This window comes from Eumetopias jubatus, unplaced genomic scaffold (genome assembly GCF_037043125.1).
Source record: "Eumetopias jubatus isolate StellerSeaLion01/CBP00866 unplaced genomic scaffold, mEumJub1_p1.0 scaffold_8, whole genome shotgun sequence".
In the NCBI taxonomy this organism is placed as follows: domain Eukaryota; kingdom Metazoa; phylum Chordata; class Mammalia; order Carnivora; family Otariidae; genus Eumetopias; species Eumetopias jubatus.
The window spans coordinates 16,274,546-16,302,009 of record NW_028274814.1 but is presented as its reverse complement, the minus strand read 5'-3'; the positions used below and the strand labels follow the sequence as shown (position 1 = coordinate 16,302,009).

The following is a 27,464-nucleotide window of genomic DNA, read 5'->3' as shown; positions in this document are numbered from 1 at the left end:
ATTATTTAGCCATAAAAAGAAGGAAATCTTGCCATTTGTCACAATATGGATGGGTCTTGAGGGCATTATGCTACAAGTCAGACAGAAAAGACAAAAACTGTATGATCTCACTTATATGTGGAATCTAAAACAAAAACCAAAACCCAAACCCAAATTCATGGATAGAGAACAGGTGGGTGGTTAGGGTGGGTGAGATTGCAGAAGGAACTCAAAAGGGACAAACTCCCAGTTATAAAATAAATAGGTCCTGAGAATGTGACATACAGCATGGTGATGGTAGTTAATAATACTGTGTTGCATATTTGAAAAACGCTGAGTGTAAATCTTAAAAATTCTCATCACAACAACACAAAAACTTTTTGCAATTATGTATGGGGACAGATGTAAAGTAGACTTATTGTGGAGATCATTTTGCAATGTATAAAAAATATCAAATCATTATGTCGTACACCTGAAACTAATATACTGCTCTGTGTATATATTATACCTTAATTAAAAAAGAAATAAAGGCAAGGGAAAGGCTTTTAATCAGGGCCTTTTGGAAGAATCACCTTGGCTATGGGTGAATAATAGGTTATGATGCAAGAAGCCAAGAAGTTGACTGTAGTTATAACCCAGGCCAATGATGCTGATGATCTGGCCTGCATCAGTGGGTAGGGTAGTGGTGACCACAGAGCGGGGCGGGGGGGGGGGGGGGCAGGAATGATCAGTAGGTAGGCAGCTGAATGGAAATGAGCACTGTGAAAGTCTTCTTTTATATCATCTGTCTTCTTATTTCTCTGTGTTTCATCCTGGGGAGTTTCTTCAGATCAATTTGCCAGCTTATTAATTCTGTCTTCATCTCATTTAATCCACTATTTAACATATCCATTGAAGTAGTAATTTCAAAAAGTGTATTTTTCATTTCTAAAATTTAAATTTTACACTTTATTAAATCTGCCGAGACATTTTTGTAGTCAGGGTTACTAGTTCATTTTTAAATTTCACCTTTCATTTCTTTAAATATTTTGTATACAACTTTTTTGTGTATCTTACATTGGATGATCACAATATCTAAAGATTTTGGTAGTTTAAATATGTTGTTCATTGTTTTTGCTGACTTTGTCAGTGTTCTTTTTCTTTGTGTGTTTCTTTTTGTGTCCTTTAATTAGAATTGCATTTTTATTTCATCCTATTCCATGAGAATCCCAAGGACCTAAGTAGATGGTACTTTCCACCACAGAATGTTTGATGATGAGAACCTGGGAATTTTAGGGTGTACCATATGTCCCTATTTCATATGGGGAGGAGAGGTTTAGATTTATCTCCCCATCTACTTGCTGGCACAAGGCTTGATCTCCTTGAAGAAATATTGATTTTTAACATTCCTTGCCCTCTGGGCAAATCCTGCATTTTTACCTGGCTTAATGTATATGACTCCTACTCCACAGCACACAGCTTTTGCTTTGTTTTGTTTTGGGGGAGAGACAATAGAAAGGTACCCTTGGAGATTTTCTTTGCTTCCTGCAAATTCTAGTAATGCTTTAAAATTCATATTTTGGGTGCCTGGGTGGCTCAGTTGGTTAAGCAACTGCCTTCGGCTCAGGTCATGATCCTGGAGTCCCGGGATCGAGTCCCGCATCGGGCTCCCTGCTCGGCGGGGAGTCTGCTTCTCCCTCTGACCCTAACCCCTCTTGTGCTCTCTCTCTCTCAAATAAATAAATAAAATTTTTAAAAAATTAAAATTCATATTTTATCTAGAATCTACTTGTTTTGCAGAAGGAGGCCCATTTAGAGTCTTTAATCTGCCTTTGCTGCTATAAGCTAAACAAATCCAGGATGTTAGGTTAAGCATCAAGGTGTTTGCTAATACTGGTCTTTGACAATAGAAACACAGGAGAATAATATGTGATGAGTTCCATTCGAGACTTAACTGCGTTTGAGATATCTGTGACACCCACATGCATAAGTTAAGTCAAAAGATGGATATTGGGTCAGAAATCCATGAGAGAGATGTGTATTGTTGCTATCGATTTATGTAAATCGGCATGAAGATGTGAATTGAAATCATGTCTGTGGTGGAAATTGCTAGTGAGAATGCATATAGCAAAAAGATTAGTCAAGAAAGATCTATAAGAACTACCAACACATAACAGGAAATAAAGAAGTTGTAGAAAGCTATCAGAAAATTGAGAGAGTGTGTCACAGAACCCAAAACTAGAAAGTGGACAGCTCTGCCCCATGCTGTGAGATATGGAGAATATAGACAATTTTGTGCCTAAGAAAATATTAGAACCACCAGCATAAGAAATTTCAATTAACTGGTAATGGATAACAAGATTTCCATAGGTGGGGGAAGTGGGAGTCTGTGAAGACCGAGGCAGACCAATCTCTGACTGAATGGAAGGAAAAGTCGGGAATGTGGGGATGCGTTGTGGAAGAGAAGGACATGAACATGATTGAGTGTGTCTAAGCGCTAATGGGGAACAAGGCAGTGGAAAACCTGAGATTGCAAACATTTTGAAGAGAAGGGATGTATTAAATGAGCAAGTTTACGATACCTGAAAAAGTGGGCGGAGTTGCGCCACAGTAGAGGTTGAGAGAATAGCTATAAAGACTGAGTCAGCCCATCCGTGATTACAGAAATAAAGAGGGATAAGTCCGTACAGATTCAAGCAAGAATGCTGATTTGTAAAGAAACGTAGAGAATTCTTGCTGATGACTCTTATCAAGGAAATAAAAGGCAAGCCCATGGGGTAAGATTGGGAGAGGCATTATGGGATTATAAATTTTCAGGAGAGTGGGGAGGTTTGAAATTGATTTGGAGGATGGTGGGAGGGGAGACCAGCAAAGCCAGGCAGTGTCGCCAAGCAGCACGGAAGGCCTGCTGCGGCCGCAGGAGGTAAACGTACGGAGCGCCCCGGCGGGGGCTGCGTGATTAATCTCCAGCCTCTCCTAGCTTCGTCACAGGGCAGGGAAAAGACGGGCTTTTTTTTTTTTTTTCACTTCATTTGGTACTGGGGATTTCCTGAAAAGGTGGAAAAACAAAACAGGGCAAGATATTTGAAGGAATGGGAAAGAGAGGTTGAAGTGTTGGGGAAAAGGGGGATTGAAGGGAGAAAAATACTGTACTTGGGCTTTCCGCTTCGTCAAGGGAGAAGCAGAATCCGACTGAAAAGTATCTCCAACTGCCTGTGAGGTCCAGGCTGCGGAGGGTGATAACGACATGGGGTCAGCAAGGAGATCATTAGGTTAGGCCACTGCGCTGAGAAAATGTGGGATGTTTTCTTTGTCCCCTAGGATATTGGGAGGTGAAGTGGGGAAGAAACCTGTGTCATATTCCATTAGTGAAAAAGGAAGCCATCTGAGGAGCTCTTGCTGAACTAGTAATAAGCGCATTGTACTTCATTCATGACAAGAGAAGTTTCAGAAAGGAATTTATTTAATAATAATTTTCAAAAGCAGGATGAGTACCACCCAGGTACAGACTAGCTATCCTCTACTTAAGACCTACCAGAGGGATGGAGGCCTTTGAAGAACAAAGAGGTGGAGATAAACACCAGCTTCTAAACCATAAAAGTTTGGGTGTTGGAGATTGTTGCTGGTGAAGGTCATAGGATTTAATTTTGTGGGCTATGAATAAAAAATAAAATATGCGTCTTTTCCTGGTGTCTTCAGTCGAGCTCTGCTAGGGAGAAATAGGCTAAGTGATTACAGGAGGGTCATTCAATCTTTTGCTTGGGTGGATCTGAATATTTCATAAAAGAAAACAAAAATTTTAAATATTCTCTCAACCTGTGGTGGATTATTTTTGAAACAATAAAGTAATATGGAGCATTTAGCATAATCGGTTTGAAATGCATTCTTTCTCCACATACCTAACCATGTTTTAAATCTTATCTTTTTGCACACGTTTTGCTTCTTGTATGAACTTCTCCCTCTTGACATCATGTCTCTTATAAATAAATCGATATAAAATTTAGGGCAAGATAAAGAGTAATATGAAAGGTTAACTGCAGAAATGATGAAATCCGAAAATCTGAAGGTGGAAATGCTTCGCTGCATCCAATTTTTTCTCATCTATTTTGTATACTTTGTAAATTCTTATAACCCACAAGTATTGTCCTATACAAAAATAACAGATTCCTCTTCTTTGATGTGATTTTTTAAAATGCATGTACAATCGCTCTTAAATTGTTTACCCATTTGTTTCTCTTATTAGTCCAAAGAGAAGATGTGTGAGAACACAGAGCCAATGGAAAGTTCTTCTCAAACCACCACAACTGTACAAGCAACAACCACAAAATTCAGGGTCCTAACGACCACCAGAAGAGCAGTGACATCCCAGGTGCCCACCAGCCTGCCCACAGAAGGTACTCTAGGTATTCTTGCTCTTTCTCTGAAAGAAGGGAAAGTCACTGTGTTGACATGAACTGGAGTAGCTCTGCAGAGGGAAAGTTATCCCTTGCCAAACTGGATTTCTAAAGGATTTCTCAAGGGGAAAAGACAAAATTATTATGGAATAAAAAATATGTGTTGGGATTCTTTTAATGTACCCTGTCTTTTATTAAGATTTAGCTTTTACTAATGATTCTGGCTATTTGTCCTCCCTAAAAAAGAAATATAGACTTCCTTTTATATTGCTAAATTTTGTTGTAACTGAATTCAACATTTCAGTCACAGGAGAGAAAGGCAAAATGCATATAGAGAAAATAGATGATTCTACTTATATGCAGTTCTTATATTTACCTAAATACAGACAATAAGATATGTTGGTCTATAATCTATAGAGGGGCACTGTGTGTCACAGAAATTGTCTTTGAAAACCATTTCCTCTGCCAGGGAAGACAAAAGTACTAGAGAATATTGATTCATGGGCACAACTCATTGGGGGAAGAAGGTATATCAGCCAAAATATAACCATATATTCTGAATGGTACCACTAGGGAGAAATGTGAGATTAGTTGGCCAAGAGTGAGCTTTGAGGGGAAAAAATGGTCATACTTATTTATGGTCATCAACCTTGCTTTCATTTGAATAATAAATTAAACTTGAAACTTTTGCTTTTAATTGAAATTTAATTGGACATTAAAAATTCACTTGAGGGGCACCTGGGTGGCTCAGTCGGTTGAGCGTCCAACTCTTGATCTCAGCTCAGGTCATGATCTCAGGGTCATAGGATCAAGCCCCAAGTCAGGCTCCACACTCAGTGTGGAGTCTGCTGGAGATTCTCTTTCTCTCTCCCTCTGCCCCTCCCCCCACTCATGCTCGCTCTCTCTCTCTCTCTCTCTCTCTCTCTCTCTCAAATAAATAAATATAAAAAAGTTAACTGTAAAGTTATAAAATGAGATGGGGACAGCTGTTAAATACATTTTATTACTTTTAAAACCAATGTTGTATTTTAATCCATATTATTTTGTGTTGTTATATAGCCTATGGAATATTTCTGTAGTTTGAATCCTACCCCATGAAAATATTACTTCAGTTTGAATCCTACTCTTTAGAATAAAATATAACCACTGAAGTAAGAAAAAAAAAGGCATGTTCATTTGTTTATTTTATTCATTATGGGCAAGATCTTTTCATTTATGATTTTGGTCATATTTATTAGCAATGGATAGGCATTTAACTTTTGAAGTTAAATTCATAAATATTGACAGATCTTTACTTTTCCAATTAATTTAGAATTTCCTGATCTTGATTTTTTAAAATGAATAATGAAGGCCATCACTATAGAGTCTAATTGCAATAAGTCATTTTCAAAAGTTAAAAATAAGTTCATTTTAAGTTAAAATTATAACTGTACTTTTCTCAAGATCTTAAGAATCTTATAATACTTTACTAAAGTGTTGATCTTGCAATCTTAGTAAGAAATTTTAGTACTACCTATGTAAACTAGCACTTTGCTCTCATTGCACTAGAAATTAACTGAGTAAGATTTTGACATCTATTCATGTTATAATTAAGGCATTAGTAGACCATTACTGGTCATCAGTTTTATGGACCATTAAGTTTTTTTTTTGTTACAATAACTTTGAATTTCTCTTCCAGATGATACGAAGATAGCACTACATCTAAAAGATAATGGAGGTAGGAATTGATTTTTTTCTTTTATAAATATCCTTAGATACTAATTCATTTCAATCATTTAAATATGAGAAAGGATTTGTGGGCTTCTAATATAGAGTGAAGTTATATTTCAGTCTCTGTTGGTATTTAACATGGGAAGAATTTATTGTTTGGCTTGAAAATCGAAATGGTATCAATAGCAGAATGAAATTCTAATCCACATGTTTGCCTATAAAAACAACAGGACACCAATGAGCAATTATAAAGTGAAAATTTATCCACACATCTTTCTCTTCTTTTTTGCACTATTCTTTGGTTTAATTGTATATAGGGTATCTGCATGGTGCAGGTATTGGTTTCAAATGGGTTTTTCCCACCTAAGTTGACTACTAACATTCTTTATAAATAAAATTAAGAACTAGATCAATATGGAAATATACTTTATAGGCCTTTTTATCTTTTATGTGAAGCAAGGGACAAAAATTAGACATGCAAAAAGAACATTTAGGTAGTTACATACTTCACATTTTTCTAACACAATTTAGTGATATCTATAATGGTCCTTGAAAATTTGAGGAAGAAAAGTTTTACTAAAAGAAGACTGTGAAAGATATTGCCTAAAATTTTTTAAAAAGTTCTTTTTCTATTAAACTATTTTAGCTCATATGTGCTTCGCTATCATAGTTTCCTGGATCTTGATAAAAGAGATTTTTTTTTATCAGTAACTATTTATTCAGCTCAAGAAGGGCAGGTGCTCCTCTTCTTAGCAACCTCTTTTATGTAAATGTGGCACCCTGTGATACTGATCTAGACTCAGTTTTACTTTGGCAGCCCCAGCTGATTTTTTAAGTAAGTCAAAATCCAATGTATACATTGTTAGGGATTTTTTTTCTTTTAGCAATTGAAAAGAATACTGTCTAATTTACTCAGTCTAGGTTAAGTAACAAATACTTTGTTTTCTTAAGTGACTTTATGATAAAATGTATGCATCTTTAAATTTCATATCAATCCATTTGAAAGATAAGCTGCTTAGCCTCTTCACATAATCATTATTATATCAATTATCCATTGTCTTGGGTCTGTACCATAGTGTTTTATTTCATTCATTCCTTATTAATGTATTGAACCTGTGAATGGATAGCTTTACAGATGACCATATATACAAGCTAAAAATAAGTTAAAATCTTAGCACTTGAAGGTACTTTAACAATCCCCCAGTTTAGAATTTCTCAGAGCAGGATGCTACTTAGTTTCATGTGAACATAAGTCTTAAAGTTGGTGTTACCTTATTTTCTTTATTTTTTTGATTGATCTGCAAAGTTTTTTTTTTAACTTTCTTGTTACTTTTTTTATGTTATGTTAATCACCATACATTGCATCATTGGTTTTTTTTTTTAAGATTTTATTTATTTATTTGAGAGAGAGAGAATGAGCGATAGAGAGCACGAGAGGGAAGAGGGTCAGAGGGAGAAGCAGACTCCCTGCTGGGCAGGGAGCCTGATGCGGGACCCGATCCAGGGACTCCAGGATCATGACCTGAGCTGAAGGCAGTCGCTTAACCAACTGAGCCACCCAGGCGCCCCGCATCATTAGTTTTTGTTGGAGTGTTCCATGATTGTTTGCATAAAACACACAGTGCTCCATTCAGTACATGCCCTCTTTAATACCCATCACAGGGCCAACCCATCGCCCCACCCCCCTCCCCTCTAGAACCCTCAGTTTGTTTCTCAGAGTCCATAGTCTCTCATGGTTCATCTCCCCCTCTGATTTCCCCCCTTCATTTCTCCCTTCCTACTATCTCCTTTTTTTCTTAACATATAATGTATTATTTGTTTCAGAGGTGCACGTCTGTATTCAAAAGTCTTAACACAATTCACAGCTCTCACCACAGCATATACCCTCCCCAGTGTCTTTCACCCAGCCACCCCATCCCTCCCTCCGCCCACCACTCCAGCAACCCTCAGTTTGTTTCCTGAGATTAAGAATTCCTCATATCAGTGAGGTCATATGATACATGTCTTTCTCTGATTGGCTTATTTCGCTCAGCATAATACCCTCCAGTTCCATCCACGTCATTGCAAATGGCAAGATTTCATTCCTTTTGATGGCTGCATAATATGCCATTATATATATATACCACATCTTCTTAATCCATTCATCTGTCGATGGACATCTTGGCTCTTTCCACAGTTTGGCTATTGTGGACATTGATGCTATAAACATTGGGGTGCATGTAACCCTTTGGATAACTACATTTATATCTTTGGGGTAAATACCCAGTAGTGCAATTGCTGGGTGTAGGGCAGCTCTATTTTCAACATTTTGAAGAACCTCCATACTGTTTTCCAGAGTGGCTGCACCAGCTTGCATTCCCACCAACAGTGTAGGAGGGTTCCCCTTTCTCCACATCCCTGCCAACATCTGTCGTTTCCTGACTTGTTCATTTTAGCCATTCTGACTGGCGTGAGGTGGTATCTCACTGAGGTTTTGATATGGATTTCCCTGATGCCGAGCGATGTTGAGCACTTTTTCATGTGTCTGTTGGCCATTTGGATGTCTTCTTTGGAAAAACGTCTGTTCATGTCTTCTGCCCATTTCTTGATTGGATCATTTGTTCTTTGGATGTTGATATTGATAAGTTCTCTATAGATTTTGGATACTAGCCCTTTATCTGATATGTCATTTGCAAATATCTTCTCCCATTCTGTCGGTTGTCTTTTGGTTTTGTGGACTGTTTCTTTTGCTGTGCAAAAGCTTTTTATCTTGATGAAATCCCCATAGTTCATTTTTGCCCTTGCTTCCCTTGCCTTTGGCGATATTTCTAGGAAGAAGTTGCTGCGGCTGAGGTCGAAGAGGTTGCTCCCTGTGTTCTCCTTTAGGATTTTGATGGACTCCTGTCTCACACTTAGGTCTTTCAATGTTTTGAGTCTATTTTTGTGTGCGGTGTAAGGAAATGGTCCAGTTTCATTCTTCTGCATGTGGCTGTCCAATTTTCCCAACACCATTTGTTGAAGAGACTGTCTTTTTTCCACTGGGCATTCTTTCCTGCTTTGTCAAAGATTAGTTGACCGTAGAGTTGAGGGTCCATTTCTGGGCTCTCTATTCTCTTCCATTGATCTCTGTGTCTATTTTGTGCCAGGACCATACTGTCTTGATGATGACAGCTTTGTAATAGAGCTGGAAGTCCGGAATTGTGATGCCCCCAGCTTCGCTTTTCTTTTTCAACATTCCTCTGGGTATTCGGGGTCTTTTCTGGTTCCATACAAATTTTAGGATTATTTGTTCCATTTCTTTGAAAAGGGTGGATGGTATTTTGATAAGGATTGCTTTAAATGTGTAGATTGCTCTAGGTAGCATTGACATCTTCACAATACTTGTTCTTCCAATCCATGAGCATGGAACGATTTCCATTTCTTTGTGTCTTCCTCAATTTCATTCATGAGTATTTTATAGTTTTCTGAGTACAGATTCTTTGCCTCTTTGGTTAGATTTATTCCTAGGTATCTTATAGTTTTGGGTGCCATTGTAAATGGGATCGACTCCTTTATTTCATTCTTCTGTCTTGTTGTTGGTGTATAAGAATGCCACTGATTTCTGTGCATTGATTTTATATCCTACCACTTTAATGAATTCCTGTATGAAATTTAGCAGTTTTGGGGTGGAGTCTTTTGGGTTTTCCACATACAGTATCATATCATCTGCAAAGAGTGAGAGTTTGACTTCCTCTTTGCCAATTTGGATGCCTTTGATTTCTTTTTGTTGTCTGATTGCTGTGGCTAGGACTTCTAGTACTATGCTGAATAGCAGTGGTGAGAGTGGACATCCCTGCCGTGTTCCTGACCTTAGGGGAAAAGCTCTCAGCTTTTCCCCATTGAGAATCATATTGGCTGTAGGTTTTTCATAGATGGCTTTTATGATATGGAGGTATGTACCTTCTATCCCTATACACTGAAGAGTTTTGATCAAGAAAGGATGCTGTACTTTGTCAAATGCTTTTTCTGCATCTATTGAGAGGATCCTATGGTTCTTGATCTCTCTTTTATTAATGTATTGTATCATATTGATTGATTTTAGATCTTGAACCAACCTTACAGCCCAGGAATAAATCCCATTTGGTCATGGTGAATAATCCTTTTAATGTAATGTTGGGTCCTATTGGCTAGTATTGTGGTGAGAATTTTTGCATCCATGTTCATCAGGGATATTGGTCTCTAATTCTACCTTTTGATGGGGTCTTTGTCTGATTTTGGGATCAAGTAATGGTGGCCTCATAAAATGAGGTTGGAAGTTTTCCATCCATTTCTACTTTTTGGAACAGTTTCAGAAGTATAGGTATTAATTCTTCTTTAAATGTTTGGTAGAAATCCCCTGGGAAGCCATCTGGCCCTGGGCTCTTGTTTTTGGGACATTTTTGATGACTGCTTCAATTTCCTTAGTGGTTATGAGTCTGTTCAGGTTTTCTATTTCTTCCTGGTTCAGTTTTGGTAGTTTATACATCTCTAGGAATGCATCCATTTCTTCCAGATTATCTAATTTTCTGGCACATAGCTGCTCATAATAGGTTCCTATAATTGTTTGTATTTCTTTGGTGTTGGTTGTGATCTCTCCTCTTTCATTCATGATTTTATTTATGTGGGTCATTTCTCTTTTCTTTTTGATAAGTCTGGCCAGGGTTTTGTCAATCTTATTAATTCTTTCACAGAACCAGCTCCTAGTTAAATTGATCTGTTCTACTGTTTTTTGGTTTCTATTTCATTGATTTCTGCTCTGATCTTTATGATTTCTCTTCTCCTGCTGGGTTTACGCTTTATTTACTGTTCTTTCTCCAGGTCCTTTAGGTGTAGGGTTAGGTTGTGTATTTGAGAACTTTCTTGTTTCTTGAGAAAGGCTTGTATTGCTATGTACTTTCCTCTTAGGACTGCCTTTGCTGCATCCCAAAGATTTTGAACAGTTGTACTTTCATTTTCCTTTGTTTCCATTATTTTTTTTTAATTCTTTCATCTCCTGGTTGACCCATTCATTCTTTAGTAGGATGCTCTTTAGCCTCCATGTATTTGAGCTCTTTCCGACTTTCCTCTTGTGAATGAGTTCTAGTTTCAAAACACTGTGGTCTGAAAATATGCAGGGTGTGAACCCAGTCTTTTGGTACTGGTTGAGACCTGATTTGTGACCTAGGATGTGATCAATTCTGGAGAATGTTCCATGGGCACTAGAGAAGAATGTGTATTCTGTTGCTTTGGGCTGGAATGTTCTGAATAGATCTGTGAAGTCCATTTGGTCCAGTGTGTCATTTAAAGTCTTTATTTCCTTGTTGATCTTTTGCTTAGATGATCTGTCCATTTCAGTGAGGGGGTTGTTAATGTCCCCTACTATTATTGTATTGTTGTCAATGTGTTTCTTTGATTTTGTTATTAATTGGCCTATATAATTGGCTGCTCCCATGTTAGGGGTATAGATATTTACAATTGTTAGATCTTCTTGTTGGATAGACCCTTTAAGTGTAATATAGTGTCATTCCTCATCTCTTAGTATAGTCTTTGGTTTAAAATCTAATTTGTCTGATACAAGGATTGCCACCCCAGCTTTCTTTTGGTGTCCATTAGCATGGTAAATGGTTTTCCACTCCCTCACTTTCAATCTGGAGGTGCCTTTGGGTCCAAAATGAGTCTCTTGCAGACAGCATGTTGATGGATCTTGTTTTTTTATCCAATCTGATAGCCTGTGTCTTTTGATTGGGGCATTTAGTCCATTTACATTCAGGGTAACTATTGAAAGATATGAATTTAGTGCCACTGTATTGCCTGTAAGGTGACAGTTACTGTATATTGTCTGTGTTTCATTCTGGTATATGTTACTTTTAAACTCTCTCTTTGCTTAGAGGACCCCTTTCAATATTTCTTGTAGGGCTGGTTTCGTGTTTGCAAATTCCTTTAGTTTTTGTTTGTCCTGGAAGCTTTTGATCTCTCCTTCTATTTTCAATGACAGCCTAGCTGGATATAGTATTCTTGGCTGCATATTTTTCTCATTTAGTGCTCTGAAGATATCATACCAGTCCTTTCTGGCCTGCCAGGTCTCTGTGGATAGGTCTGTGGCCAATCTAATGTTTCTACCATTGTAGGGTACAGATCTCTTCTCCTGAGCTGTTTTCAAGATTTTCTCTTTGTCTCTGAGACTTGTAAGTTTTACTATTAGATGTTGGGCTGTTGACCTATTTTTATTGATTTTGAGGGGGGTTCTCTGTGCCTCTGGATTCTGATGCCTGTTCCCTTCCCCAAATTAGGGAAGTTCTCTGCTATAATTTGCTCCAATATACCTTCTGCCCCTCTCTCTCTTTCTTCTTCTTCTGGGATCCCAATTATTCTAATGTTGTTTCGTCTTATTGTATTGCTTATCGCATGAAGGCTTGAATTCTGCCCTCATGATCCAGTAGTTGTTTATCTCTCTTTTTCTCAGCTTCTTTATTTTCCATCATTTGGTTTTCTATATCACTAATTCTGTCTTCTGCCTCATTTATCCTAGTAGTTAGAGCTTCCATTTTTTATTGCTCCTCATTAATAGCCTTTTTGATTTAGACTTGGTTACATTTTAGTTCTTTTATATCTCCAGAGAGGGTTTCTCTAATATCTTCCATGCTTTTTTCAAGCCCAGCTAGTATCTTTAAAATCGTCATTCTGAACTCTATTTCCGACATCTTAACTAATGTCCCTGTTGATTGAGTCCCTGGCAGTCGGTACTGCCTCTTGTTCTTTTTTTTGAGGTGAGTTTTTATGTCTTGTCGTTTTGTCCAGAGGACAGCAGATGAATGAGAGAACAGAATGTTAACAGGGTAAAAAGGACCCCAGAAGAATATACACTAAGCAAATCAGAAGAGACCTGAAACCAGGGGAAAAGAAAGGGAAGGAAAGAAAAAAGAAAAGAAAAAGAAAAAGATTAAAAAAAAAGAATATGATCAAATATGATCAGGCTGGTGCATAGATCAGTGCCATACACTAGATTTGGGGTGTATTTTGGTCTGTTAGAAGAAACTGCCTCCCAAAATTTTAAAGAAAGAAAAACTTATATATGTACAAAAATAAGAGTAAATATGATGAAGGGATGGAAAATGACTGTAAAGATGAAAATATGAAAGATTTTATAAAGAAATTGATAAATTGGTTGAAAAATGCAGGAAGGGGAATTAAGAAAAAGGGAGAGAATGCGGTCAGGCAGGAGACTAGAACAAAGCCATACACTAGAGATTTAGGATGTATTTTGGTCTGTTAGAAGAAACTGTAACCCAAAATTTTAAAGAGAGAACAACTTATATATATATACACCAAAAATAAGGGTAACTACTATGAAGGGGTAGAATATGACTCTAAAAATGAAAAATAAAAAAAAGATTTTTTAAAAAGGAATTGATAAGATGTTGGTTGAAAAAGGGAAAAAGAAAAATGAAAATTAAACAAATTAACTTTGAAAGACTAAAGAATCATGGGGAAAAAGCCATGAACTCTATGTGCGGTATTCCCCTAGCGCTGGAGTTCTGCTGTTCTCATTGATGCTTAAGCTTGGTCTTGGCTGGCTGTTCTTGCCGATCTTCTGGGGAAGGGGCCTGTTGCCGTGGTTTTCAAATGTCTTTGCCCGAGGCGGAATTGCCCCACCCTTGCCGGTCAGGTCTAAGTAATCTGCTCAGTTTTGCTCGTGGGAGTTTTTGTTCCCTGCAAGCTTTCCATAGAGCTTTGGAGGAGGAGAGTGAAAATGGCCTCCCAGTCTTCACCCCGGAGGAGCTGAGAACTCGGGAGTCCCACTCCTCAGTGAGCCCCCAGAGAAAAGCAGTCAATCACTCCCGTCTCCCCGGTCTCTGGCCACACTCTGTGCTCACCCTGCCTGTGACCGAGCGTTTCTGTCTCCAAACCCTGCAGATCCCTGCAGTGCGCTCCCACGCTGCTCCTCCCGGGGGAGGAAGGGGAGTCTCCCTGGATCTGCCGTTTTTTGGGGTCCCTGCTGGAAGAGCAGTGGTCCGACTGTGCCGTGGATCACGGTTTATGGCAACCCCGAGCTGAGAGCCCACTCCTCAGCTCTGTCTCTGCAGCCGGCTTCCCCGCTCTGATACCTGGGAGCTCTGCCGCACTCAGGCACCCCCGGTCTTTCTGTGACCCCGAGGGTCCTGAGACCACACTGTCCCAGCAAGTGTTCCACCCCCCGCTTAGCCACCAGAGGGACATCCCTCAGCGGAGCTGACTTCTAAAAATTCCGATTTTGTGCTTCTTGGCTCTATCATTTGCCAGAAGTGGCTGACGGAGGCCCCCTCCCCGACAGTCTATCTTCCCAAATATCGCCTGGGATTCACTTCTTTGCACATCCTACCTTCCAGAAAGTGGTCACTTTTCCATTCAGAGAGTTGCTGCTATTCTTTTCTTTGATCTCCTGTTGAGTTCGTAGGTGTTCAGAATGGTTTGATCCCTATCCAGCTGAATTCCTGGGACCAGACGAAATCCAGGTCTCCTACTCCTCTGCCATCTTGCTCCTCCCTAGGGTTACCTTATTTTATTTTATTTTATTTTTTTTAAGATTTTATTTATTTATTTGAGAGAGAGAGAATGAGAGATAGCATGAGAGGGAAGAGGGTCAGAGGGAGAAGCAGACTCCCCGCGGAACAGGGAGCCTGATGTGGGACTCGATCCCGGGACTGCAGGATCATGACCTGAGCCAAAGGCAGTCGCTTAACCAACTGAGCCACCCAGGCGCCCGTGTTACCTTATTTTAAAAGATAGTATGACATGAATGAAATGGAGGAGAGCTTCCCAAGAGGCTTCTGTTGTATTTGTTACATTTAATTCTTAATATGGGTAGTGGTTTCATTTCTACGCTTTCTTTTATCTTTTTTTTAATGTTCTAAATATTTAAAACAAATATTCTGTAATGCTAACAGAAAAAAAAAAAAGGATTCCTGTGATTAAATAGTGTGAAATATTCTGGATGAAAGAAAATTAAAGAAGTTTCTTTGCTAGACAGCTGTTCAAAGCTTTTAATGTTCTTTATTCATTCATTAATTCCTCCTGAATGCCTCCTACGTGCAAGGCACTGTTACAGGCTTGGGGCCATGATAAGTGAACAAGACTTAGCCAAATTCCCTGCTTTCAAGGAGCACGTATTCTAAAGAAATTTCAAGATGGCAATAAAGAATTAGTATCTAGCATTTCTCCATGATTTGGTCATAAAACTTTTCTATAATTTGCATCTCATGGACTTAATGTTTTGTGAAATACACTTTGGGAAATAGTTCCCTAGAATATCACCCATTACCCCAAGGAAGATCCTTAGTTTTGTTTATTGCAGGAAGGTATCCGAAAACGTTGAAGATCTTCTTAATGCAGTGCATTAGAACTACCTTATGATGTTGAGAAATCAAGTGAAGTAAATTCCTGATGTAAATGGAAGACATTTTTTTTCTTTTTTGTTATACTAGAGAAGTTGACTGTTGTATTTTCAGATGATCATTAACATGCAGCATGTATCCCCCAGAATTCCAAAATATCACAATAAGACTTTAAAACTGTGTCTATATACTGGAACTCTTTTCATGTCTAGGGTTGTTTATAAAGCACTTTTTCTGAAAGTACAGTTAGGGCAGACCAACCTGACCAGTATTAAGATAAATGTTCCTTCAAAACAGTGCTTAAGGGAAATTACACATTACTTTTTATAACACCTTCATTAAAATAGCATGCTTTCATTGTTTTTTATCTTAAGGAATTTGAAGATGCAGGAAGGATTGCCAATTTAAATCTAACTTGATTAGTTGGTTAAACATGTTGAAAACAGAATTCAGAATTGTTTTCCCCTTCCCCGTCCAGGTAAACAATCTTTCAAGGTGGAGCTAATAATGAGAAAGGATGCGTAATGTAAATGTTTTCTCACGTTTATTGAGAATTTCTTTTAATAAAAAGCAAGCTAATAAATTTTTGTAAATTGCTATGTATTGTTGCAAAGAAATTTAGCACATTCTCTCTCTTGATTTAATTTCATTTAATTGGCTGTTTCTAAATGCATTTTAATTTAGAGGTCTGTATGTTCCTGGAAAAGAGGGTGACATTTTTCAAAATAGTCAATATGTAGCTAGAAGCTAATGATGCTGCCTTTAGATATTGGATTACCTTGGCTCTGAGTCTTTCTGGGACATTGCTCTGGGTTGAAATAGTCAATTTTCTAGTGGCATCCACAGCTGACATGATTATACATTCACTTTCCAGGAGATTTTCCTTCATCTTTGACATGAGAGTAGAAAATGCTTCTGAGCACCTGGGCACCAAAGGCTCACCACAGGGCTCCTCATTCACAGGACCCAAACCGAGTTAACAGCCAGCTAAGTCACTCTTGATAAATCTTCAGTTGTGATTTAAGTTTCCTGCTACCTTTAGAGTAGGACTAGTAGAGCTCCTGGAAGTTTCAGGCTAGTTTCTGGGTTGGAGAAGTTTTATTTGCCTTAAGGGTTGAGTGGAAATCCTAAGACCTAGGAACAATCTGGAGACAAGAACGTGACAAATCTAAACAAAGAGAATGACGGCTACTGAGTGCAGAACGCCTTAGTGAGGTATACAGTATTGATTGATTGGAAATGGTGGAATACGAAGACTAAGAAGAGTCAATATAAAGATAGCATTTTATCTCCATCTCTACAACTGTCTCCAAATAGTTGGAGGAGAAAAAGAAAAAGAAGAGGAAAATGAAATCTGTGCTGAGAGTTTACTATGTTCCCAGCACCACTCTAAATGCTGTCATGCGTTACCTCATTTAATTCATGCCACACCCCCGTGAGTTGGTCCTGTTCTTATTCCCATTTTATAGCTGAGGAAATGAAGGCACAGAAAGGTTAGGTCATCTGGCTAGTATGTGGCAGACCTAAGGTGTGACTCTGTTTAATAATACAAATTCCCTAATACAGATTCCAAGTCCTGACAACCTCTCAGTAGTACTGCGTTCTTCCAATACAGGTCTCCTACATCAAAGTTCCGATAGGAAATGCCACTTATTCCTACACTATTATTTTTCCTTTCCATAACAGCTGATGATACTTTTAAGTGTTGGGAAATGAAATTTTCTTTTCCCATATAATGATGCAGTAGTTTCCATTTTATCCTTTCTATGAAAATCACAATGCACTGATTCTCCTGTGGAACTGAGTAGTGGTCTGGATCATGGGCATATGTTCTCCAAACTACAGGGCAACTGTGTGTTTATGTTCAAAATCTAATTTAAAATTCTTTCAACCTTCTTGGTTTCTCTGGAAATTCAGGTTTAGTTTGCCATGAAGGGGTTTCTAGAATGTGTTTTTTTAAATATATGTATTTCTGTGGATAGTGATTATAAGCATTTAAAATCACATCTCCTTTGGGTTTTCAAATCCTGGCAGAAGCTTATAAGAGGAGTTACATTTCTAAGGAATGAACCCGCTCTATATTATAGTAGGTACAACTATTAAATGCCTTCTTTGGCATTCGATTAGGTTGCTTCCAAATGACACTCACCACCTAAACAGAAGTGTAAATGTCTTCAAGATGGGACCCGGATAAAATTATATCCAGAGCTGAAAAGAGGTTTGCAAGTTGAATCAATGGCAGGGTCCTTTAATTAAGAAGTAAAATCTTCAACCAGATTCAGCTCAACTGGGCAAATTGAATTGTACCATTCTGCTACACTGCAAATGTTAAAATTATTTTAAGCTCTAAAATCCTGTGATTTGATTTTATTATTTAAAGTGTGTTGACTAAGGGGCACCTGGGTGGCTCAGTCAGTTAAGCATCCAACTCTTGATTTCAGCTCAGGTCATGAGTTCAGGTCACACTGGGGCTCCATGCTGATGGTGGAGCCTGCTTAAGATTCTCTCCTACCTCGCCCTCTGCCACTCTCCGCCTCTCTTAAAAAAACATTTGCTCCAAATGTTCTTCCTTTTGATAAAGTGAAGTGTCTTTTTAAAAACATATTTGAGTATGAGTTCTTAATTGCTAATAATAATTAAAGTAACAGCACTCCAGAGAGCATTGATGTATCGTGCAGGTGGCACTGTGCTTGTCATTTCTTCTTATTGCTAGGAATTTTGCTACACCTGGTTTCCGAAAGGCTGCATTCTTGAGTCAGAAGGTGTGTCACCATCAAAGAGATGCTGGAATAGCTACATTAAGCAGTTTGCAGAACATGATCAAGTTAATTCTGAGGTACAAATCTGCAAAGTGGTTGATTTCCAGGATCAAATACAGATACACTTTGAATGAGCTACTATGGAATGGCGGGTCTAAATTCTGATTCTGCTGTGTTTAGTTTTTTATTTCTGAACATATCCTGAGAGTCTTCATCCAAAGATAAAATGTTAGAACATTATTCTGATTTTTTCACTAGAATACTTCTAAGGTTATATTTTTATTACCTAGTCTGTAGTGACAGATCAAGTGTCTAGTGTTTCATTTATCATTCAGTCGAATTGTTTTTTGACTTTAATACATAAATCATCAAAGTAACATATCTTTCATTTTTCCTCCCACCTTCCCTTCCTATTTTTTTTCATCTACTTCTTTCACATAGATCACGGTCTTGTAGGAAAGAGGAACTTATTTCCTTTTGACGGGCTATTGAATATCTTTCACTTTCTGTTTCTAAAGACTATAAAGTGTCCTGACATTTGGTTTTATCCTTTGCTTTGTTTGGCTACTTTTCATCGTAACACTAACTTTATTCTAAGTATACGTGTGCCATAATCGTGAAAATGTCTTATGCTGCAGAATGTGATTTTTGAATGTCCCCTAAGATAAGAATTTCTCTCCTAAAATTTCATCCAAAGTAGTGGTTCCCAACTTTTTCTGTACATTAGAATAACCTGGTTATTCTCATCTAATTTTATTATTCCAGCTTATAAAAACCCCAGTGGTCAGACTGCTCTTCCCACCAATTAAATCTGAACCTCTGGAGCTGGGACTTGGGCATCAATATGTTTTAACCCCACAGATGATCCCATGTAAAGTTGAGTTGTGAGCAAGTGGCCTGATGCAATGCTTCATAAATATTAAGGCACATCAGAAATCACTGGGTGAAGAGGGAGTCTTATCAAATGCATTCTTTGCTATAGGCATTTTAGGATAGAACCCAAACCTTGGCATTGCATGTCCAACAAGCTCTCAAACTATGCAGATACCACCAGTTCACAGACCACACTTTGAGTATCAGGAGTTGAATGAATTCTTAATTTCTTTATGCCAGGGTCCCCAAAATAAGAACGACATATCTTACTCTGAATCCACGCATTGGTGCTCACCTATACCTCATGACTCCCATAAAACAACATGTTAAATTGATGACAACAACAAATTACTTCTGTCTCCATGTAGAGAGTGCATCTTGCTCAACAGAGATAGGGGACCCTAAAGCATTATGTCTGTTATGTCATTAATAGAAAATTAGTCCATTTTAGTTATTGCAAAATTATTTTAGTAAAGACCATTACACTTTCTGTATTTCGTTGAACCCTATGAAATTGCTGTTTTGTTTGTTTGTTTTTTTACCAAATTTGACCTACAAACATTGCAATTTCATTGTTCAATCCAATAGTTTAAAAAAAATCATTATCTAGCATAGGAAAAGAAAGAGAAAATCACTTTGGGATATACTTTTTCCCTTTTATGTTGATTTGTAGGTAAGAATTATATAGAGTTTGTGCTGATGATAGGATGTAGAACAAAATGATATAACAGAACCTCTCAGGAAACACACACACACATGGCTTTCAAGAGGTAGCTCCAAATACACTTTCCATTGGCCATTGGCAAAATGTTTTACTACATATCTTTCTCCGATCCATACCTCCCTTCTTTTCTGTGCTTATCTCCTAGATAATTTTCTATCTGCCCTCTTTTTGTTAGACACCTAGCCTTGGGAATCTCCTGTTAGAAGAAATAAACTCCCATATACCATTATATTTTGGAACCTGTGATTAATTAGAGGCCTGAGGAGCAGTTTTTTTGTCACCCAATATTTCTTGTTACCCTTCCTGGGGCAAACATGTGTAAAGTTATTATAATTTTTTAGTATGACATATCTAGTGATCATCATTAATTGCCTTGTGCTGTTAAAATAATATATATGTCTCTAGAAAATTAAATTTTATGTTGATTTGATTAGACCTGATTTCATTTATTCAGGAAACATTTCTTACACCACTATATGCCTGGCCCATTGGCAAATGATGAGATACAACGGTAAACAAGGGCTGCTACCTACCATAAAGAAACAAGTGTACTAGTGGGATGACATAAAGAATTTAACCAATAATTAAATGTGGTGTGGAAAGTACAATGACAGACTCAGGAAAAACTATGAAGGCAGAGAAAAGTCATCTAAACAAGACTGAAATAATGAGATTCTCAGAAGAGATACTTGATCCAAGTTTTGAAGTAGGATTTGTGCAGAAAAGGAACAGAAGAATGACATTTCAGTGGAGGGACAGCAAAGACAGAAGTTCAGTAGCATGAAATATCAAGATCTATTTGGGTAACTAAAGAGTCACCACATTTTATTTGGCTAGGGTAAAGATGTACATGGGTGGCGGTGGATGGTGAGGTTGAGAGATAAGTAGGGGCTTTAGCACTGAAAGCCTTTTATGCCAGGCAAGGGAGTTTATTAACTTTATCCAAAGACACTGGGAGCCATTGACATCATTTAGACAGGAGAATGCCATGAAAAGTTTTACGTGTTTAGTAGGTCATTCTTGAGGGATTGTGGGGAACAGAGGGGAAAGGAGTAAGCCTGAGGCCTGGAAAACTACTTAAGCGATTGTACTAGCAATCCATGAAAGAAAGGCTGAGAGGCCAGAGTAGTGGCTGACAGTAGGAGTAAAGAAGAGAAACTGGACATGAAAAGTACTTTTTATTTTTTTTAAATTTTATTATGTTATGTTAGTCACCATACAATACATCATTAGTTTTTGATGTGGTGTTCCATGATTCATTGTTTTCATATAACACCCAGTGCTCCATGCAGCACGTGCCCTCCTTAATACCCATCACCGGGCTAACCCATCCCCCCACCCCCCTCCCCTCTAGAACCCTGTTTGTTTCTCAGAGTCCATAGTCTGTCATGGTTCATCTCCCCTTCCAATTTCCTTCCCTTCATTTTTCCCTTCCTTCTCCTAATGTCCTCCCTGCTATTCCTTATGTTCCACAAATAAGTGAAACCATATGATAATTGACTTTCTCTGCTTGGCTTATTTCACTTAGCATAATCTCCTCCAGTCCCATCCATGTTGATGTAAAAGTTGGGTGTTCATCCTTTCTAGTGGCTGAGTAATATTCCATTGTATATATGGACCACATCTTCTTTATCCATTCATCTGTTGAAGGGCATCTCGGCTCTTTGCACCATTTGGCTATTGCAGACATTGCTGCTATGAACATTGGGGTGCATATGGCCCTTCTTTTCACTACATCTGTGTCTTTCAGATAAATACCCAGGAGTGCAATTGCTGGGTCATAAGGTAGCTCTATTTTTAAATTTTTGAGGCACCTCCACACTGTTTTCCAAAGTGGCTGTACCAACTTGCATTCCCACCAACAGTGTAAGAGGGTTCCCCTTTCTCCACAACCTCTCCAACATTTGTTGTTTCTTTTCCTGTCCATTTTTGCCATTCTAACTGGTGTAAGGTAGTATCTCAATGCGGTTTTGATTTGAATTTCCCTGATGGCTAATGATGATGAACATTTTTTCATGTGTCTGTTAGGCATTTGTATGTCTTCTTCAGAGAAGTGTCTTTTCATGTCTTCTGCCCATTTTTTGACTTGATTATTTGTTTTTGGGTGTTGAGTTTGACAAGTTCTTTATAGATCTTGGCTACCAGCCCTTTATCTGTAGTGTCATTTGCAAATATCTTCTCCCATTCTGTGGGTTGCCTCTTTGTTTTGACGACTGTTTCCTTTGCTGTGCAGAAGCTTTTTATCTTGATGAAGTCCCAAAAGTTCATTTTTGCTTTTGTTTCACTAGCCTTTGGAGATGTATCTTGAAAGAAGTTGCTGTGGGCGATGTCAAAGACCTTACTGCCTATGTTCTCCTCTAGGATTTTGATGGATTCCTGTCTCAAATTGTGGTCTTTCATCCATTTTGAGTTTATCTTTGTGTATGGTGTTAGAGAATGGTGAGTTTCATTCTTCTGCATGTGGCTGTCCAATTTTCCCAGCAATATTTATTGAAGAGACTGTCTTTTGCATTGCATGTTTTTTCCTGCTTTGTCAAAGATTATTTGACCACAGAGTTGAGGGTCCATATCTGGGTTCTCTATTCTGTTCCGTTGGTCTGTATGTCTGTTTTTGTGCCAGTACCATGCTGTCTTGATGATCACAGTTTTGTAATATAGCTTGAAATCGGGCAACGTGATGCCCCCAGCTTTGTTTTTCTTTTTCAACATTTCCTTGGTGATTCAGGGTCTTTTCTGATTCCATACAAATTTTAGGATTGTTTGTTTCAGCACTTTGAAAAATGTCATTGGAATTTTGATCGGGATGGCATTGAAGGTATAGATTGCTCTGGGTAGCATAGACATTTTAACAATGTTTGTTCTTCCGATCCATGAGCATGGAATATTTTTCCATCTTTTTGCGTCTTCTTCAATTTCTTTCATAAGTGTTCTGTAGTTCCTAGAGTATAGATCCTTTACCTCTTTGGTTAGGTTTATTCCGACGTATCTTATGGTTTTTGGTGCTATTGTAAATGGAATCGTTTCTCTAGTTTCTCTTTCTAAAACAGTTGCGTTGTTAGTGTATAAGAAAGCAACTGATTTCTGTGCATTGATTTTGTATCCTGCCACATTACTGAATTGCTGTATGAGTTCTAGTAATTTGGGGGTGGAGTCTTTTGGGTTTTCCACATAAAGTATCATGTCATCTGCGAAAAGAGAGAGTTTGATTACTTCTTTGCCAATATGAATACATTTTATTTCTTTTTGTTTTCTGATTGCTGTTGCCAGGACTTCTAGTACTATGTTGAACAATAGTGGCAAGAGTGGGCATCCTTAACGTGTTCCTGATCTTAAGGGAAAGGCTCTCAGCTTTTCCCCATTGAGGATGATATTCGCTGTGGGTTTTTCATAGATGGATTTTATGAATGTGAGGAATGTTCCCTCTATCCCTATACTCTGAAGAGTTTTAATCAGGAAAGGATGCTGTTGAGAGGACCATATGGTTCTTCTCCCTCCTCTTATTAATGTGTTCTATCACATTGATTGATTTGCGAATGTTGAACCACCCTTGCATCCCGAGGATAAATCCCACTTGGTCGTGGTGGATGATCCTTCTAATGTATTGTTGGATCCTATTAGCTAGGATTTTGTTGAGGATTTTGGAATCCATATTCATCAGGGATGGCGGTCTGAAATTCTCCTTTTTGATGGGGTCTTTGCCTGGTTTGGGGATTAAGGTAATGCTGGCCTCATAGAATGAGTTTGGAAGTTTTCCTTCTGTTTCTATTTTTTGAAACAGCTTCAGTAGAATAGGTATTATTTCTTCTTTGAATGTTTGGTAGAATTCCCCAGGGAATCCATCAGGCCCTGGATTCTTGTTTTTTGGGAGGTTTTTGATCACTGCTTCAATCTCGTTACTGGTTATTGGCCTATTCAGGTTGTCAATTTCTTCCTGTTTCAGTCTCGGCAGCTTATAGGTTTCCAGGAAGGCCTCCATTTCATCCAGATTGCTCAGCTTATTGGCATATAGTTGTTGATAATAATTTCTAATAATTGTTTCTATTTCCTTGTTGTTAGTCGTGATCTCTCCCCTTTCATTCATAATTTTATTAATTTGGATCCTTTCTCTTTTCTTTTGGATAAGTCTGGCCAGTGGTTTATCGATCTTATTAATTCTTTCAAAGAACCAACTTCTAGTTGCGTTGATCTGATCTACTGTGTTTCTGGTTTCTAATTCATTGATCTCTTCTCTAATTTTAATTATTTCCCTTCTAATGCTTGGCTTAGGCATCATTTGTTGCTTTTTGTCTAGTTCTTTAAGGTGTAGAGTTAGTTGGTGAATTTGGGATTTTCCTATTTTTTTGAGTGAGGCTTGGATGGCTATGTATTTCCGCCTTAGGACCGCCTTTTCAGTATCCCATATGTTTTGTACCGATGTGTTTTCATTCTCATTGATTTCCATGAATTGTTTAAGTTCTTCTTTGATTTCCTGGTTGACCCAAACATTCTTGAGCACAGTGGTCTTTAGCTTCCAAGTGTTTGAATTTCTGCCAAATTCTTTCTTGTGATTGAGTTCCAGTTTTAAAGCACTGTGGTCTGAAAATATGCAGGAAATAATCTCAGTCTTTTGATATCGGTTGAGACCTGATTTGTGACCCAGTATGTGGTCTATTCTGGAGAAAGTTCCATGTGCCCTCGAGAAGAATGAGTATTCTGATGTTTTAGGGTGGAATGTTCTGTATATATTATAAGGTCCATCTGGTCCAGTGTATCATTCAAAGCTCTTGTTTCCTTGTTGATTTTCTGCTTAGATGATCTGTCCATTGCTGAGAGTGGAGTATTGAGGTCTCCTACAATTAATGTATAGTTATCAATACGACTATTTTGGTTAAGAGTTGGCTTATGTAGATGGCTGCACCCATGTTGGGGGCATAGATATTTACAATTATTAGATCTTCATGTTAGATAGACCCTTTAAGAATGATATAGTGTCCTTCTGTGTCTCTAATTACAGACTTTAGTTTAAAATCTAATTTGTTTGATATAAGAATTACTACCCCAGCGTTCTTTTATTCTTTATTTTTTTATTGTTATGTTAATCACCATACATTACATCATTAGTTCTTGATGTAGTGTTCCATGATTCATTCTTTGTGCATAACACCCAGTGCTCCATGCAGAACGTGCCCTTCTTAATACCCATCACCAGGCTAAACCATCCCCCCACCCCCTCCCCTCTAGAACCCTCAGTTTGTTTTTCAGAGTCCATCATCTCTCATGGTTCCTCTCTGCTTCCAACTTACTCCCCTTCATTCTTCCCCTCCTGCTATCTTCTTCTTTTTCTTTTTTCTTAACATATGTTGCATTATTTGTTTCAGAAGTACAGATCTGTGATTCAACAGTCTTGCACAATTCACAGCGCTCACCATAGCACATACCCTACCCAATGTCCATCACCCAGCCACCCCATCCCTCCCACCCCCCACCACTCAGCAACACTCAGTTTGTTTCCTGAGATTAAGAATTCCTCATATCAGTGAGGTCATATGATACATGTCTTTCTCTGATTGACTTATTTCACTCAGCGTAACATCCTCCAGTCCCATCCACGTCGTTGCAAATGGCAGGATCTCATTCCTTTTGATGGCTACATAATATTCCATTGTGCATATGTACCACATCTTCTTTATCCATTCATCTGTCGATGGACATCTTGGCTCTTTCCACAGTTTGGCTATTGTGGACATTGCTGCTGTAAACATTGGGGTGCACGTACCCCTTCGGATCCCTACATTTGTATCTTTGGGGTAAATACCCAGTAGTGCAATTGCTGGATCGTATGGTAGCTCTATTTTCAACTGTTTGAGGAACCTCCATACTGTTTTCCAGAGTGGCTGCACCAGCTTGCATTCCCACCAACAGTGTAGGAGGGTTCCCCTTTCTCCGCATCCCCGCCAACATCTGTCGTTTCCTGACTTGTTCATTTTAGCCATTCTGACTGGTGTGAGGTGGTATCTCATGGAGGTTTTGATTTGGATATCCCTGATGCCGAGCGATGTTGAGCACTTTTTCATGTGTCTGTCGGCCATTTGGATGTCTTCTTTGGAAAAATGTCTGTTCATGTCTTCTGCCCATTTCTTGATTGGATTATTTGTTCTTTGGGTGTTGAGTTTGATAAGTTCTTTATAGATTTTGGATACTAGCCCTTTATCTGATATGTCATTTGCAAATATTTTCTCCCATTCTGTCGGTTGTCTTTTGGTTTTGTGGACTGTTTCTTTTGCTGTGCAAAAGCTTTTTATCTTGATGAAATCCCAATAGTTCATTTTTGCCCTTGCTTCCCTTGCTTTTGGCGATGTTTCTAGGAAGAAGTTGCTGCGGCTGAGGTCGAAGAGGTTGCTCCCTGTGTTCTCCTTTAGGATTTTGATGGACTCCTGTCTCACGTTTAGGTCTTTCAACCATTTGGAGTCTATTTTTGTGTGTGGTGTAAGGAAATGGTCCAGTTTCATTCTTCTGCATGTGGCTGTCCAACTTTCCCAACACCATTTGTTGAAGAGACTGTCTTTTTTCAATTGGACATTCTTTCCTGCTTTGTCAAAGATGAGTTGACCATAGAGTTGAGGGTCGATTTCTGGGCTCTCGACCCTCTGTCCCATTGATCTATGAGTCTGTTTTTGTGCCAGTACCATACTGTCTGGATGATGACAGCTTTGTAATAGAGCTGGAAGTCCGGAATTATGATGCCGCCAGCTTTGCTTTTCTTTTTCAAGATTCCTCTGGCTATTCGGGGTCTCTTCTGGTTCCATAAATATTTTAGGATGATTTGTTCCATTTCTTTGAAAAAAGTGGATGGTATTTTGATGGAGATTGCATTGAATGTGTAGATTGCTCTAAGTAGCATTGACATCTTCACAATGTTATTCTTCCATCCATAAGCATGGAACGTTTTTCCATTTCTTTGTGTCTTCTTCAATTTCTTTTATGAGTATTTTATAGTTTTCTGAGTACAGATCCTTTGCCTCTTTGGTTAAATTTATTCCTAAGTATCTTATGGTTTTGCGTGCAATTGTAAATGGGATCGACTCCTTGATTTGTCTCTCTTCTGTCTTGTTGTTGGTGTATAGGAATGCCACTGATTTCTGTGCATTGATTTTATATCCTGCTACTTTACTGAATTCTAGCAGTTTTGGGGTGGAGTCTTCTGGGTTTTCCACATACAGTATCATATCATCTGCAAAGAGTGAGGGTTTGACTTCCTCTTTGCCAATTTGGATGCCTTTGATTTCTTTTTGTTGTCTGATTGCTGTGGCTAGGACTTCTAATACTATGTTGAATAGCAGTGGTGAGAGTGGACATCCCTGCCGTGTTCCTGACCTTAGGGGAAAAGCTCTCAGCTTTTCCCCATTGAGAATCATATTGGCTGTAGGTTTTTCATAGATGGCTTTTATGATATGGAGGTATGTACCCTCTATCCCTATACTCTGAAGAGTTTTGATCAAGAAAGGATGCTGTACTTTGTCAAATGCTTTTTCTGCATCTATTGAGAGGATCCTATGATTCTTGTTCTTTCTTTTGTTAATGTATTGTATCACGTTGATTGATTTGCGGATGTTGAACCAGACTTGCAGCCCAGGGATAAATCCCACTTGGTCGTGGTGAATAATCCTTTTAATGTACTGTTGGACCCTATTGGCCAGTATTTTGGTAAGAATTTTTGCAT

General features: G+C 38.4%; 1 protein-coding gene across 1 annotated transcript in view; it reads left to right on the top strand.

Annotated features, from left to right (window-relative positions):
- The window catches only part of PLXDC2 (plexin domain containing 2), a 468,788-nt gene that overhangs the window by 373,329 nt on the left and 67,995 nt on the right, over positions 1 to 27,464 (top strand). Inside the window, exons 11-12 of the mRNA XM_028114162.2 lie at positions 4,202 to 4,352; positions 6,031 to 6,069. Of these exons, the coding sequence (XP_027969963.1) occupies positions 4,202 to 4,352; positions 6,031 to 6,069 (190 nt within the window). The remainder of the gene's footprint in view (positions 1 to 4,201; positions 4,353 to 6,030; positions 6,070 to 27,464) is intronic.